This window comes from Pempheris klunzingeri, chromosome 15, assembly GCF_042242105.1.
Source record: "Pempheris klunzingeri isolate RE-2024b chromosome 15, fPemKlu1.hap1, whole genome shotgun sequence".
Taxonomy (NCBI): domain Eukaryota; kingdom Metazoa; phylum Chordata; class Actinopteri; order Acropomatiformes; family Pempheridae; genus Pempheris; species Pempheris klunzingeri.
The window spans coordinates 21,283,740-21,300,272 of NC_092026.1; the positions used below are offsets into that span (position 1 = coordinate 21,283,740).

General features: G+C 39.7%; 1 protein-coding gene across 1 annotated transcript; it reads left to right on the top strand.

Annotated features, from left to right (window-relative positions):
• Nucleotides 1-1,456: 1,456 nt before the first annotated feature.
• vapal (VAMP (vesicle-associated membrane protein)-associated protein A, like) lies at nt 1,457-15,406 on the top strand. The gene is made up of 6 exons (XM_070845816.1): nt 1,457-1,632; nt 7,566-7,718; nt 9,072-9,175; nt 10,441-10,521; nt 12,639-12,818; nt 14,396-15,406. Exons 1-6 carry the CDS (start codon nt 1,575-1,577, stop codon nt 14,555-14,557), a joined length of 738 nt encoding a protein of 245 aa, XP_070701917.1. The 5' UTR covers nt 1,457-1,574; the 3' UTR covers nt 14,558-15,406.
• Nucleotides 15,407-16,533: the final 1,127 nt, after the last annotated feature.

Below are 16,533 nucleotides of genomic sequence, written 5' to 3' on the forward strand. Positions count from 1 at the left end.
TTCATGTGACCTTTTGACAAGCTGTAAACAGCACAAATTACATGCTGTCCCATTCGGTACACTGCAGTGGATTACTCCTTCAGCAGCTTACAGTGGGGAGGGCCACTTCCTTGTCACGAAGATGGATTTAATAGCAGTTGTCAGTAGTCTCTAAGAGAGCAAACCTGGACATAAATTGTTAAAAATGAGCAAACAAACAGCAAACAGAACTCTTCTCCATAAATGTCTTTAACCATTTACCTCTTATTTTCTGTTTGACTTTTCTTCTTTTGAAGATCAAGACTCACGTTATCATCGTCACAAGTTGTGGAGAAAAAGTTAAAATCACACATTTGATTGTTAATGACAGGAGTCTAAACAGATCTGAAAGTAATCCTGCAGTTTGGTTCACCTTAACACAGTGTGATAGTTTACAACTCCAGTGTCCTTCAAGTCTCACAAAGGAGAAACATATCTTTTATTTATACTTTTTCTTATCATATCCTACACCTACATTCAATTAGTTTTAAAGAAAAACATCTTTGTTGGTGAGATCACTGTGATATGGGCCATCCAAAGAATATTAAAATAATCATGTTTTATGTGAAGTTCTGTTGCTCTTTTGAGAGGGTGGGAAAAGTGTGGGAAAGAAAACCTACTCAACTAAACATAATGCCGTAATGACCAAGGCAGTAATTTTTGCTAAGTAACTATAAATATCATATCTACATTTATGCTTTCATTACAGTTTATTATTTAACTGTAATGTGTCCTGCTGCATGGTCCCAATTATTTAGTGACTGCATTTAGGGATCTTTATCCAAAATCACCTATGTATTTATTTAAAAAAAAAAAAAACATATTATCACCAGATTTTTTCAAACTAAATATTCATATTGGCTGATTATCAGTCAGACATTTTAAAAAGTACATGTTCTTTACTTGAGTAGTTCTAATTTACGCCACTTTACACTCCACTCCACTATATTGCAGAGGGAAATAATAAACTAATAAAAAATTTTTTACTTCACTACATTTACTGAGCACCTTTAATTATTTTGATGCTGATACTTTCATAGTATTTCTGTAGTGTAGTGTTGAGTACTTCTTCCACCACTGGAAACAAGCAAGAATATATTAACTTTTTTTTTTTTGTAAGTTTATTTTCATTGTGTAAGTTCCACCCAATTAATAAGGAAATCTCAGCCCAATATAAGACTGTCATGTGTTTTCAGGAATAAGAAAACAAATAATAATAACTGATGGTGTGTATTTAAATCTCAAACACAGTCCACTGAAAGTTCCATTTAACTGAGGCGGATCAAGTCTGGACTCCTCTCATTTTATAGGATGTATTTTTCCTCCCTAAGTACTTGGGTGTACATGCAGTATAAATACTTTACTGTACCATAATCACATCAATTGCCGAGCCACGAGGCCGCGCAACAGGGTAGTGCGCGTTCAAGTACTTGTACCCACATGCTCGTCCTCAGAGCTCAGTCAGCATTTGACTCAGAGGTGGCAGCAGGGGATCCAGGATTTCCACTTGTCAGTTACTCCCCGATACCGAAATCAAGTGCATCCCCACAGCTAAAATGTCAAAGTTGGATCAGGTCCTTATCCTCGACCCTCCCTCCGACCTCAAATTTAAAGGTACGTAACGTTAAATCAACACTTCCTGACGCGTGAAATGTCCGGCGAGTCGTGGCGGAGAATTACCCGACTGCAGAAGATTTCACACTCCCTTCAAGCGAATTTCTTTGCTAGCGAGCGAGCTAGCTAGCTAGCATTCACCGCCATTTTAAGTTAGCCTGAGACGAGACGGGCCGCTGCATCCCCGCACTCTAGTGACGTGGATAGCCGGCGTGGCGTGCTCCTCGACCGGCTGCCTGAACTGACAACACCCTGCAAAGGGGTGGAAGAATGTGGGGCAACTGGCAGTAACTGTAAAAGGGAATTAAAGTGAACGGACAATTCACCGTGTTTGCTCTGAGTTTAGCAGCGCCGGGAGCTAACGTTACTAACGTTATGCTAGTTAGTGTTAGCAACAGCAAACTGTTGTTTCCTCTGGGCTCAGCCTATTCCCTGAAATGCTTACCGCTCACAACCCGGACGTAATATGGAAATAAACTTTTTTTACTGTCAAACCTGACACACCTCTGCCATGTCAAGCTGGTAAAGTGCCTGACAAGTTGGAGTGACAAACTTGGCTAACTAACGTAAACTGCAATGTTAATATTTGGCTCACGTTAGTTCCTTCATCTTAACTCCATTAACGAAAGCTAACTAAATACGCTCAGTAAAATATTAGTTTCCTTTACAGCCCATTCATAGGAAACTAAAGATTTCCACACATTAGTTCCCCTCTGATTGCCTGGCGATGATAACATTCAATGATGTGTCAGTTAACCATTGGCTAATGATAGCTAGGCTAGCTTGCTAATGCAAAAGTTGATATCTAGCTACACTGTTAGCTAACTGTCCATAAACAAACGGTCTTGTTCTGCATCGTGCAGACTTTTCATCCACGTCGCGTCGCTTCACAAACTCCGAGCTGTAGCATAAGTTTGGCATTAGTGTGATTTCAACTGTTGCTCCTTTTTATTAGGTGACCATTACAAATGATAGAGGTAACAGCTAGCAGTAAAACTGTATTGTGCTGATGTCAGTGCAAGTTTCAGTGTAGCTGAAGGCCATGGTGTTGTAAAACAATCCCAGCAGTTGAACTGTTTATCATGACCATTATTCATTTTGACCCAAAATTCTTCTCTACATTTCTTGTATTCGTCCCAATTACTAGTCTGTGTCTCTGCTGCAGGCATTATTGTCAGCGAGGCACTGTTTTATTACTACTGAATAGATCTCTGTCATACAGCCAAGCATCTTTCAGCCTATTGTCTTGCTGATCCTAAGAGGGTGATTGTTGGTTAGGACTACGTACGAGTGGATGCGGATTGTAGCCTGCACTTGACAGAATCATTAAAAAGGTCACCAGTTCAAATACCAGACCCACAGGATAGCTCCAGTTGGGGGATGGAGATGTTTCGGCTATGAGGTGTCCTATGTGAAACTGATTTCTCACATCCCTGTACACCGTTACACAGTTCAGATCCATCATTGCATGAACGATACTACAGGCTGAGTAAAAGCAATAGCACATCGACCCCCAAACCTTTAATCATCCTCAGTACTTCATTAAATTGATCTGCGTTTTTTTTGTTTTTTCTGCTACTGTCAAGCCTGCAGCTGCATCATCAGGTAGAGGAATTGAAGATGCACAGTGGATCCAGCTGAAAATAAATCAAACTCATGGTACTTTAAACTAGCAAGTTAAAACGTGAAAATCAGTGGTAGTGACTTCAATCTTGAGCATCTGATCAAACTTGTGTTTTAGTTAGTGCAACAGGTTACTGGTGCCTCAGCCGCTTCGGTTAAATAGTTAAAAGACTGATAGAAGATCTCTGGCTGCACTGGTCAGCTCAGTCAGGTTGTTTTGTGTATATGTAAAGGTTTCTAAAGGAGGTTAAGAGTCAAAGCCAAATTCATTAATGAATGTTTGTCCTTTAGCTGAACCTTAATTGATATTGATATTCTCATGGCTGAGGCATGATCCATCATAATCTGATCATGGACCTCATTTTACTTGATTAAGAAATTCTGCTGTAATCAAACTTATTCTGATTACCGATCAGTCACACGGTTTACATTTTCCATTTAAGCTTGTACTGTATATTGGAAGGGATGCAAGGTTAATCTGCAAAGTTGATGACAAAGGTGATGCTGATACTCAGATAATTAATCAAACACCCATTCTATTTGAGCAAAACGTGTCATCTTATAAGGCATGAGGACGAAATGTGAATAAAAATGGAAAACACTTGCAAATGTATTGGTATTTTTCCTCAGGAGGATAACTAGCAAGCTGACTTTAATCTCGGCCAGAGCTGTATCTGCTCTAGTACATTTTTAAATAGTCCTCATTTTTAAATTCTTGTGTAAAAAGTGTCATTCACAGAGTTTGGTTTTTGCACCTTTGCCCAGGCTAATGGTTTGTCTCTGGTATGAACCAGCCTGAAATGCTAGATGTACCAAATCTGATCCAAACCACTAAATAAAATTGGAAAAAGAGAGGACCGTTCAGTTTGGAAGGTTTTCTGTGTTTTAGGAGAAACACTGTAGGAAATAAAATGGTTCCTGTTCTGTCAGTGAGAAGCAATAGGAGGAGAAGGGAGATGACCACAGCTCCTTTACTGTCACAGAGGCCGAGCTAAATTGGTCTGCGTGTATCTGAGAGCTGGTCTGTTTTAGAGCCTCTGCTGGGATTCCTCCAGCAAGCTAGAGGGGGCAGCCCTCCTTTCCTTGGCTGGTATTTTTAGAATTGGACTGGCCTGGGGGACCCTAACTCAGCATACATGCAACGAGATGAGAGAGACGGTGCTAACGCTGCTCAAGCAAAGGTGGCATCTCCGAGTTAGGCAATGGATGCAGGCTATGTGGGTGTTTATCTGATGCGCACAACTGCTTTTCAGTGTTTCATCCGTTTCAGTCTTGGTTTTAGCGACGCTCACGGTGTATTAAAGACACATAGTGTAGATTTTTACCTCAAACTCCCTTTTGCAGAAGCATTTACACAACTGTCTTCGGTCTCTATGTTTTTATTGAGTCTGTGTGTCATAGAAGAGGGTTTGATAAATAAATTGAGACCGTTTTTACGTCCTTTTTTCTTTCTCATCTAAAGAACAGGTGCCCATCTTGATGATTTCTGTCCCACCACGACACCAAAAAGAGCTTTAGGCATGTCAAGAAGAATGGTTGACAAGCTGTAATTATCATTACTGCTTTGTGTTTTGATCTGCACCACATTTACTGCTTCATTCCTTACGCAGTATCCATCTTTGTTACAATAGCCAGGTGTGACGACCGCAGGAAGCACCTTATATTTTCTGCCACGTGCTTCAAACAAAGCTGTACAGGGAGAACTAATGGAGATTGTACATGTAAATATCACATGTTGTAGACGCAGTGCCTGTGACAAGGTTTTTCAGGTTTGTAGGAATGCCTTTGTGACGCACCTGTGTTGAAAACAACACCCAAGACATTACCATAACATGTTAGCTTTAGCTGGGTGGAGCCACTCCAATCTGGTCATGCATTGCTTCTTATCTCTCTGAGCACTGGGTGTGAAGGGAGGCTGAATGTAGGCTTTGTGAACCCAAGAGCTGCAACCAAGCCATAAAAAGTATTGAAAGTAGAAAGAATATATATATTTTTTTCATTTCTTGGATGTTTTCCATGTTTTTTTTGGTTTTTTTTGTATGAAATCAATGCAAAGGCATCCAAACTTTAGGCAAATCACCATTGTATTGTGAATTAGTAGACTCTGAAGAAAACTGTGTTTTATCAACTTGAATTATTTGTGTCGGACCTCATAACACTGTGGCATGTATCCTAGTGACCAAAGCTGTTAAGAAAATAGTAAACTCCTCTTTAAATTCCTCTTTATAATGCTTCCCATAAAGGTGTGTTCCTCAAAGCTTCTGAAGGCGAAGCTGAACCTGCGCTTCCTCTATAAAATTGGAGCTCAAGGTCTGAACTCTTCTAGTTTATTATCAGGAGGTTGCCTTCAAATGCCTGAAAACTTGTAAATACCACTGGTCATTTGAGACAACTTCTATGAAACCCAAGTTTATGTTACAGTTTGTCACATCAAAATAAACACTTGCAGAGCAACTACCAAATAGTGTAGCAGGTAATCTCAGTAGGCCTCTTCTAAAGTACCAATGCAACGATGTCCAGACATCATGGGACATTTTTTTTTTCAGACTCCCATGCTAATTGTGCTACTTGAGTTTTGGGTACCTCTAATTTGGCTTCCAGTTGTTTTTGACATGACATGGCTCATCAAAGCTGGATGGTGCTGACCATGGTTAGGGACCTAATTTGAAGCAAGCTCTGTCACAAGATGAAGGGCTAACTATTGATCTCCTGATATATCACCGGAGGAGGGCAGGACCTTAATTTCCAATATGAACATGGGACATCTATATGAAATTAGCTATCTGGAAAACAACGTAATTGACTCAGGTGGCTTGGCCTTTCGCTTCTGGAGTCATAAGCAGCGAGTGTGGGTAGTTTTTGGAGGTCCTGGTTTCCACGAGTGTCTCATTCTGAACTTGTAGGTAGTAATACCCCTCTATCAGGACTGTATAGTTGATGCAAATATTTTAAGATGAAGTTTTAACTTTGCAAAAGGCTCCACTTATAAAGAAGGACAAGCATCCTCCTAAATACTGTGCTTTCAGGGTATGCACATGTCTTACAAATGAGATGGAAGTAGCTGAAAATCCTTCAGTAACACTAAGGAAATCACAGGCATTAGCATCCCTTTCTAATATACTAGAAAATCTATTGCAGGTCATAATTGATATGCATAGAAGTAACACTGGTAATGTATTGGTGTTGTATAGTTCTTCATCTAGCCCCTGTTTTTACAATATTTACAGTAAAACTATCCTGCAGTGCAGATTCAAGCGGAGGCATTCACTATTCAATTAGTTGTCTTAATCATGCAGGCCTAATTGAGTTGCAGCCTGACAGTGTTTTTCCAACTAATCTTTTTAAAGTTCCCTCTGAACCCTGGCACCAAAACACTGCAGCCCTATCCATCTGCCAGGGATGAGGTGTAACTCCAAATATTGAATTTCCTCCAGTTCTCCAGTTTCAGTATAAATATGAAACAAATTTACCCTGCATTGTCTGGTATTCTAAATTTTTTGGAAAATTGCATCTCCCTTGCAGTTTCATGCAGCAGCAGACAATTTAAATTTTGGTTTCTCCTTCAGCTCTGTTTTCGTGCATAATGTGCTGCCAGAAAAATGTTCTCAAATGGTTAATCATAGAAAAAACATGACTGTCAAAGTAAATGACTGTACTGCTTTGTGTATTTTAGGGCTGCAGCTATTAACTATTTTAGTAATCTGTATTCTACCTATTATTCCATTGATTTGATTGAGCAATTGGAAATTGGACAGGTCTCTCAAAATGAACATCTAATTGGTTTCCTTTTTAGAAAAATCGACATGTTTATTGCTTAAATTAAGTACAATATCTGTCAAACAAAACACGTGTGGTGCATTTAAGTGCCATATTACATTCTGGGTTATAAAGAAAACATTTTGCTGAAGCATTGATGTTGCGGTATGCTAGTTTGGTTTTACAATAGACACCCTGACACCATGTTTTAATTGTGTGTCAGTGTGAAATGATCCCAAACTTGGTCACTGTGTTGTTTTCTCTGGCCTGTTTCTTCTCTTCATCTCTTGCTTTCACTCCTGTGTCCACAGCACAGGGCATTGTGTGAAAGAAATGATCATCTGTGTGAAACACAGGGTTCTGTAAAGCTTTTTGATAAAATTTTAAGATTTTTTTGTAATTGAGTCAGTTCAGTTTCTTGAGAAATAATTTCAGCCCTAGTGTTTGCATATATTTTGTCATAGAAATATGGCTTTTTGTTGCTTTTATTTTCCTTTTGCAGTTGTGTTACAGAGATGATAATCGTCTTGTGTTTGTCATTCTATGTCCACCAGGTCCTTTCACAGATGTAGTCACCACCAACCTCAAACTGAAGAACCCCTCTGACAGAAGAGTGTGTTTCAAAGTGAAGACGACTGCACCGCGCAGGTACTGTGTACGGCCAAACAGTGGTGTTATCGATGCCGGAGCAACTGTCATTATCTCTGGTGAGTTTTTCAGAGCTTTTCTTCATTAAATGTCTTTTTTTTTTTTTTCTAGTCCATAAAATGTTGTTGCTGGTGGTGGGGAGAGACGGTGGGAAACCTGAGAGGGAAACTAGGTCAGGGAGATGTGGCACGATTTGGTTGCAGGTCAACAAGGCCACAAGCTAAGTGTTAAAGCCCCAAGCTGTGATTTGTGGAGGCAGTTTTCACTCAAACAAGTCCACACAATCCACATTCCACTTGTGGCCCATTTAGTGCAGCGGACATACTGGATGCAGACAGAAACTGATCTACACTTTGCCAGTTCAAATACTGCAAGTGGTTACTGACACCCAGTATTTTAGCATTAAAAAATATTATTTTCTGTAACCCAAGGCGAAGGAAACACATGCTGCATTGTTCACAGACATACTGCAAAGGAAGATATGTTAAAATAGACAGATATTTCTGTAAATGTTAGTTCAATTCAGTAAGCTTTATTGGCATGAATGTTACAAAGAAAATATTGCCAAAGAGTAGTAATGAGATGTATGTGTGTGTTAAGGTTGCCGTGTGCATGTTGTTGTTTACTCTTAAACAGAACAAATGAGACATTTAAGCAATATTAAACGAGAGGGTGGGCTTTACTGTGATTATTATTAGAGCAGTGCGGTCAAGTGTAATATTGCGATTAAACAACATTTACCAACAAAATGGAATAAATATTTTAAATATAATCATATTGTGGCACAATTTGCTCTCAAAACAAAAAACTTTTTGCCAGTGTTATATCTGTTTCCATGGAAATAGGTGGGACTCCGACCAGTAGGCTGACCCTTAGTAACGATCTGGCAAAAGACCCGATAAGCAGTCCCCATTAAGTCGCCCAGACAAGTTGAGCTAATGCTTTGTAGAGATCGTGGTATTTCCCAAACTGAATAAATGCCACATGTATTAACACAAAACTGGAGAACTGAAATATGATGTTGTCACAAAACAGTCAGTGACCTGAATGGATGGCAGCCACCCATCAGGGCTTTACAGGAGACAGTGATACCATTCAAGTTTGGCATGAAGCGTGATTTTGTATTCACTGAATTAAATTCAGAAAATAAACAACATCCTCCTTAAACTGATAGGAGATGATCAGACATCAGCCGTCAGGTTTCACTGTGGGTCGAATGTACTAACTTGAAATTTCCACATTACATTGAGAGTATATTACATTTAGGCAAATGAGCTCACCAACCTGGGTAATGTTTTCATGGGGAACAGATTTCTAGTCCATTATGCTGAACATTTAGGCTGTGATTTTTCTGTGTAGAAATGTCTTTTCTCAAATATTTTACCATTTTATTTTTTGTCTTTCCTTTACAGTCATGCTACAGCCCTTTGACTATGACCCCAACGAGAAAAGTAAACACAAATTCATGGTGCAGACGATTTTTGCCCCACCAAATGTTTCTGACATGGATTCATTGGTGAGTGTTTTTTAATTACATTTGTTTGTGGAGTTTTAGCAAAGGTTTTGATTTTAAAATGTGTAAATGCCTACTTTTCATCTCGTAACGGGTAGTTATAAAGCCATTTTACACGTTTGCCTCCATACCTGCATTACACTGTATAAACAAACTCCTGCTCCTTCTTGTGTAAGAAACCAGTTTTGTATGTGTAATCTGTGCGGGTCTCCACAGTATATATATATATACAATATGCTTCACATTAATAGAGGGTGAACAGCAAAATTGGAGAACCCAACCAAGCTCTTGACTATAACCTGGAGACTCTCAACATGATGATAAAAACTGAAAATGCTATTTCTAAAATCCTAATTTAAAAAAGTGGGGCTTGTGTGTATTTTTTTCTTTTTATATTAGATGAATCTTCATTCCTTTTTAGAATATTTAAGATGGATACAAATTACTGTGGCATTTCATTAAAGTAAAAGGCCCTATACATACATGATAACACCTCAGAGTCAAATTACATCCACCCTTACATTTTGAAATCATCAATATTTCAGTAGTCCACCAATTATACTCTCATTTCTGTCTGATTACTTAAAGTCTGAATCACTTAATGAAGGGGTGATTGTCATGCTGATATTATCAGACAAAACAACAGAACAGAACAAATTTAGATTAATTCTCCAGTTGTCCACCAGAGGCCAGCAAAGGCTTAGTCAGTCAGTAACACAAGCACATTCTCTCCAGTCTGTTCATGGCCTGGCTTGTCTTGACTTGAGCTAAATCCAGGAAGTGAAGGGGAACAAAGGTCTGACGGGTTCTGATAAGTAAACTGGAGTCTAATTAGGTGACTGTTTTATCAGATAAGTTGGGTCCTTGACATTACTCAACCCCACTGTAACTCTGTGCTATATCTTTCACTTTCCTCATAATCACTTTTAACTGCAACCTTTGTCGTTGAATGTATAAAAGCATAAACCATATAGTCAAGGAGCTGACTGTAAGGAAATTTGTGATTTCTAAAAACACAGACCCAAGACCAATGGAAAAATGTATGCCTGTGACAGCTTGTGGCTGTTTTGTGTAGGGAAATGAGACGGGGCTAATAACTGAATTTTGATTGAAGCTGTGCATGTTTTCTATAATGTCCATAGATTCAAGGCTGCGTTGCATGTGACTAGTATGAAATAGGTTGAAGTGTGTGTGTGTGTGTGTGGATAGAATCCAGCTGCTTGCAGTTTGAGTTGATGAATAACATGCCCATTTTTCATCTCCACCAGTGGAAAGATGCAAAACCCGATGATCTCATGGATTCCAAGCTGAGATGCGTCTTTGAGCTGCCTTCTGAAAACGATAAAGTGGTAAGAGGCGCTGCTGCACACCAAAAACGTCTTATTTTCGTACAACTGAAGTCATAACCTGAAAGACTTATGTTGAACGCTCAACTTCACACTTTTACTTCCATAGACATAAAAACTTCTGAAAGGCTTGGAAAGGCACTGCACCCCCTGTGCAGAAATATATAAAAAAAAAATTTTTGTCTTCTCTGAAGTGAGTTTCTTTTGCTTAATCCCTACGTGCAATACATTATCAGCCGTTTTCCAAACTTCGCCTGGGCCAATTTTTCAAATGGTGAAAGTTTAAGTTTGCCAGGCAGATCTGGAGGATTACTGTCATGAAACTCCCTGCTGCTGCGTGAACAAATCATCTGGCAGCTCCAGGTGTGTCAGCGGTGGCACATAGCAGTCTAGACACTTCCCAGGTCAACAAAGGGAGCTGGCACAAACTGAGGGCGACTCAAGCACCTCCAGAAATATCAAATAAATGTAGATTGACTTCTGAATACTAAAAACTGTATGTGTCCATCGACCCACTCGAACTTGGCTGCTTTTGAAAAAAGCAACACTGACATTCTTCATCGTAATTAAAATTCAGATTGTACGGTATGTGAACGTTCTCTGCGGGATGCACGAAGTCTTTGCATGCAGCTGATTTCTTGTGGAGTCCAAGAACCCCAGGCAGTCGGCGCCTTTTGAGCTGCACTTTGCATTTTGCTAACGGTGCCTATGTTAGCCGCCTAAATCAAGCCCAAGCGCTCCGGTGTGAATACCAAGTGCAGCTGCAGTGAAACCATCTCAAGGTGAGAGAAGAGTTTGAATGATGTGGGTGTTTACTTAGTTGGTTGCTCCAAACACTAGTTCACAAGTATCAGACATTGTAATGTGCTAATATTAGAATAGCTCAGAGTGGTTTGTATCTGGAGATTTAAATTTGAGATCTCAACATGGTGGTGGTGTTCTTTTGGATTACATTAAGTGTCTTTCTAATGCTTTGTCAATCCCCAGAGTTGAATCAACATCTTTCTTTGAGTGTCGACAATAAACAGAACATTATAAGCTTTACATAGATGGGATTTGTTGCGGGGCTATAGTAATGGATTGCAATAGTTTGCACTCAGTAAACTGGTGACTGTGAATACTGGGAGGCTGTATTAATGAACTGTCAGTCTAATCAGGATTTAGATAAGCAGTGCTGCTAGACTGAGCTGTCCAGCAGGCCCTCACAGTTCAGGTGAAAAAGCTGCTAAGGCCAGCCAGATTTAGCTTAAGCTAAGCAGCTACCATGCTAATCGCTGAGTCAGCACGGTATCTGCTCTCTGCTTTGGCACGTATAGCATGTATGTAATGTCCAACGTGAAGTATGTAACTGCAGGATTGAGATGAAGTGTAATCGTATAATGCGAAAATGCATGTTTAGGATCAGCATTTCTGTAGAGTGTAAGAAGAGCAGTGTCCCAAACCTTCACGCCTTTTTAGTACCAACAGTGACTGGGTGTATGTATCACGATGTATACGAACTGATGGGTACTCAAAGCTGCTAATGTTACTACGAAGCTCTTGCAGACAAAAAAGTATTTTTAAAAATATAAGAACCAAAGAGTCCCACACACTGTTGACTACTACTTTTACCTGATGAAGGTCTGAGGACCAGGATGTTGTCGTGATTGACAGGGTGTAGATTTTTTTGGGTCTTTGACAAATGCTGAAACATGATATCTTTTATGAATAGAAAAGCCAGAAAACCCAGTGTCAAAAGTATTATTTTGTTATTGGTATAGAATATCTGGCATTGCGTTGGAGCTAGTAAAAGACTTTCACAACATAACTGGATGGTGCCTAAATCATATCCTGTCTGTGTATTGATTTACCTTCACCTACAATACAGTAGTTGTATTTCCATTACAAAGCCCTTCATTTCCCCATGCCGTCATGTTGTCTGTCCCACAAAACAAAGCCACATCAAACATGACTTCTGGAGGGACGCATTTCCTCCCCGGTCTCTTTGATCTGGCACTGCAAGCTTCTGGGCCTCGGACAAGGCTGCCTTTCTTTGGCACCGGCTCCCGTCTAGAGGCTAACCTCCCCACTTAGCTCAGGGCATGCTGGATTTCTCTCAGTGGTTCTCCCCCTCCTGGCAGAATGACGTGGAGGCGACCAAGGCGGCCCCGGTGATGAACTCTGCGAAGGCCGACTCATCAGCAGCCTCGGTGCCCGTCTCTGCCTCGATGGACGACACAGAGTTGAAGAAAGTGCTGGAGAAGTGCAAGAGGCTGCAATCTGAGATGAATAAGCTGGCTGAGGAGAACCGGCAATTAAAGGTTAGCTGTGGTTATAAATATTATACATAACATGATGAAACATTGTGGCTCCGCTGTGTTTTTCATTGTAATGCATTTTCCACAGTATAAAATTAAAACCAAGATAGCATGCTATTACTGCGTGCAAATGGGACTCCTATGTGACCACACTGACTTTGCAATTAAAATGAATGGCAGCAAAATCGGCCATCAAGGCCACAATTAGTGTAACACCTTTTTTCATACAAACATCAGAATTTGCAGATATGTTTAATGCAGAGATTCTTAAACAATGACCTAAAATGGCTAGAGGACCCTTCAAGTGCATCGCAACCAGATCCGAGATATCTCAATCATTCTGGGATCCAATGTGTACACAGAGGACAGAATACACAGTCCGTCTCATTTCCTCACGATCTGCAACCTCCTCCGTTCTCTAGCTCTTCTAAAAGCTGCGGTGTTGAATGAATTGGAAATGAGAGCGGGTCGCCCTCCACCACCTGAGTGGGAAATTAATGATGTTGGTGCTCTGTCACTCACAGCCAAGCGTAATCTTGAAGGCTAAACCAAAGTCATGTCAACACGTGTAAAGAAATATAAGCACAATTACATTTGATATGGTTTTGTCAAAGCACTCAAACAGCGAGGAGTGCCTGCGGAGTTTTTATGTGGAGTACTGTTCAGTAATGAAAGCTTTTAAAAGCAATCAATCGATTCAACAGCTGAATACAAAGCACCCGCAGTTCAACACTTGAAGAGTAAATTAGCTGCTTCCTTACTAGATAACTCTTTAATTACTACAGAGAAGTGGGAATGTTTCTCTCCGTCACTACACTACATCATTACTCAGTAATGTAAAAGTAATGTTATCTAGTTGTTTCATTAAAGCTTCATTGTTGGTGGAAAATTTTTAATTTATCACAGTGATATGAATATAGAAATTGTTTGTGATTCCAACTGTCAAATCTTCCAGACATTCAAAAGGAACAGAGCTACACTGAATTAATTCCCCTCCTCAAATGATGCTAAAAGAATACAACACGTCAGAAGAAACTCAAAAATCAGTTGTAGGAAAAATGTTGAAATGCTAAAAATGTTTACTTGGATGAAACGGAAGATGTAGATGGAATTCTTGAGTTTATGTCAACGTGGGATCAAAATACGATGCCGAGCTGCAAAGCAACGTCGCCATCTTGGTTTTGGAGCCAGAAGTAGTGTTCATTCTCCCTAGACTCCGCCTCTGTATAGAAGAAAGATCTAATCCTAAGCAATTATTCTTCAAAACAGCGTGATGCTCATTTAGTAGTGACTGAGAGAATAAACTCATTAGGAAAGCATTTACTGAGATAATAAGTAGAGAAGTAGGGTCCTGTTCTCCATACGTCCATACTGTTAGTCTACTGTTTGTGTAGTTGCCCCCTGCTGGTCATTAGGAAGAATACAGGTTCATGGCACTTAGCATCACTTTTCAAACCTGGAAGCCACATCCACTTCTTTTGTTTTATACAGTCTATAAATGGATGTAATAAGAAGAGACCTGTATATTTTCTCTTCTGTGAGATAACATGTCCTTCATTCCTCCTCTTCCTCTGCCACAGGACGATGGCGTTAGAATGAGAAAGGTACCCCGCTCCGACCACATGACATCAAACTCTACTAGCCTCCTCGGCCGAGAAGCCAGCACCGCCTCCCTGCCCTCCCTCCTCGTCGTCATAGCAGCCATCTTCATTGGATTCTTCCTAGGGAAGTTCATCTTGTAGACTGGGAGATGCATGCCAGCCGTATCCCCCCGCCCCGGTTCCGGAATAAAACAGGCCTGGAAAAACCGAGAAGTCTTTCTGTTGACTTTGCCATATCATTGGTAGTGTGGCCTACAGTGAACACATCTGTACAGCATCATTCGAAGGTGTCGCCTTTTTACAATCTCACACGGTTAGTTCACACAGAGAGTTGAGAAAAGCAAGGCGACAAAAAAAAGTGATTGCTCCCTTTTTTGTTTTCTGTTTTTTGATGGCTGGATTATACAGGTAATGTGCCGGGACAATGAAAGTTGTATACTATCAGTCAACATTGAAGATGCACCTAGAGTGAACCATGAGCAAGAGGCAGTCAGAATATTAGAGCTCTCTCTCTCTCTCTCTCTTTCTCTCTTTCTCTCTCTCTCTCTTTCTCCCTCTCTCTCTCTCTCTTTCTTTCTCTCTCTCTCTCTCTGTTTTTAATAAGAATTGAATGGAATGTTAGGTGTCTTGTAAATGTTATTTTAAATCCTTTTAAACAAAAAAGGAAAGAACTTCCATCAAAAAGACCTTGCTACCTGTTGCTGGATTGCCTCTGAAGTAAATTCGTTCAGTTTGTAATTTCTACTTCTTGTCTTGGAATGTTCAGGTCCAGCTGGGGATATAGGTGCCTCCTTCTTGTACATTTCTCTCCTTTCCTTTTCCTCACAACACAATGCAGACTTTATATTATTATTATTATTATTATTATTATTATACAAATCATATGTTTCTTCTGAGGCAAATATTGACTGAAATAAGGTCTCCATTCTTAAAATCCTGTCCCATGGTATTAAGCATTGAAAAAATAAAAATGAAAAAATGTGGTTTTGATAGCTGTCTTTTCCTGTGTCTCCCTCTTCAATGATAAACCCTCTAATACTTACTATTTATACGTATTTATATTTACTATAAAACGAGCGTTTGTGTGCAAAACAACTGTTTTCCTGTTTTGGTACGAGGACAAAGTACAGTTTGAGAGCTAACTGAGTTTTAATTACGCTTGACATTTAAGCTGATGCTAAGAGTCACAAAAATAGAAAATGCTTCTCAGACATCTGCTCTGTTATGAGCCTGAAATTAAGACGCTTCTGTTTGAAGTTATATTTTTTTACATACTTTATTTACTGACTGGATTAGGGTGGAACTCTGGTTTTGGATTATAATACTTATACATTTTAACGGTTTCTTCTTGCACTAAACGGAGGCTGTTACTTAGTATTTCTGAGCTTGGTCCTGCCAAGGTAATTTGGTACATTTTTGGAACATTATGGCTGAATCCGTAGTGGTCATTTGACCCCAAACTTTACTCATTTCAGCATGACGGCTAAAATACAGAACGTTCTAACATGACGCTTATTTTCCCCAAAAGCGAAACCTGCAATCATTTTATTAAAACGTACAGTATTTTGATTCATACTGACTCCTGGAGGACAGGGTAGCGTGGGAAAAGACCACTGGATTTTTTTTCTTTTTGTTTTTTTATACTTGGCAGCAGAGAGAGGGAGAATAACATGTTACAAGCTTCACTGGGACTTTGTGGCGATCGTGTAAATATGAGGCAAAGCAGGAGTTGTGATTCAAATGACCAGTTGTAGCATCTAGAAACAAACAACGTCACCATTCCGGTACTTCCTTTCCACGACGGACCGCTAAAATGTCTCTTAACCTCACTCTTTAAATGTAGTCGTTAGCAAATTACTATGAAAGTAAAGGATCTTCATTAAAACGTTTGTTTATTGTACCAGAAAACAAGCATTTGGTGATTATACAGTTGGATTATGGCGCCAAAATCTAGTATTGGTTGAGCTCTTGTAGAATTAATTTACTAAGTAAATGTGTTTAAATGAGAACTATATGCCAAACAAACAAAAGCGTGGAACATTGTGTATCTATCATATCTATGTGCTGTTATTGGAGGAGGTTTCTTGATTATTTATACCTGTTTTTGTTGTTTACTG

Coding starts and splice junctions, on each gene's coding strand:
- vapal (XM_070845816.1), top strand. CDS start 1,575: ATGTCAAAGTTGGATCAGGTCCTTATCCTCGACCCTCCCTCCGACCTC. Junction 7,719..9,071: donor AGCAACTGTCATTATCTCTG/GTGAGTTTTTCA, acceptor TTTCCTTTACAG/TCATGCTACAGCCCTTTGAC. Junction 12,819..14,395: donor AGGAGAACCGGCAATTAAAG/GTTAGCTGTGGT, acceptor CCTCTGCCACAG/GACGATGGCGTTAGAATGAG.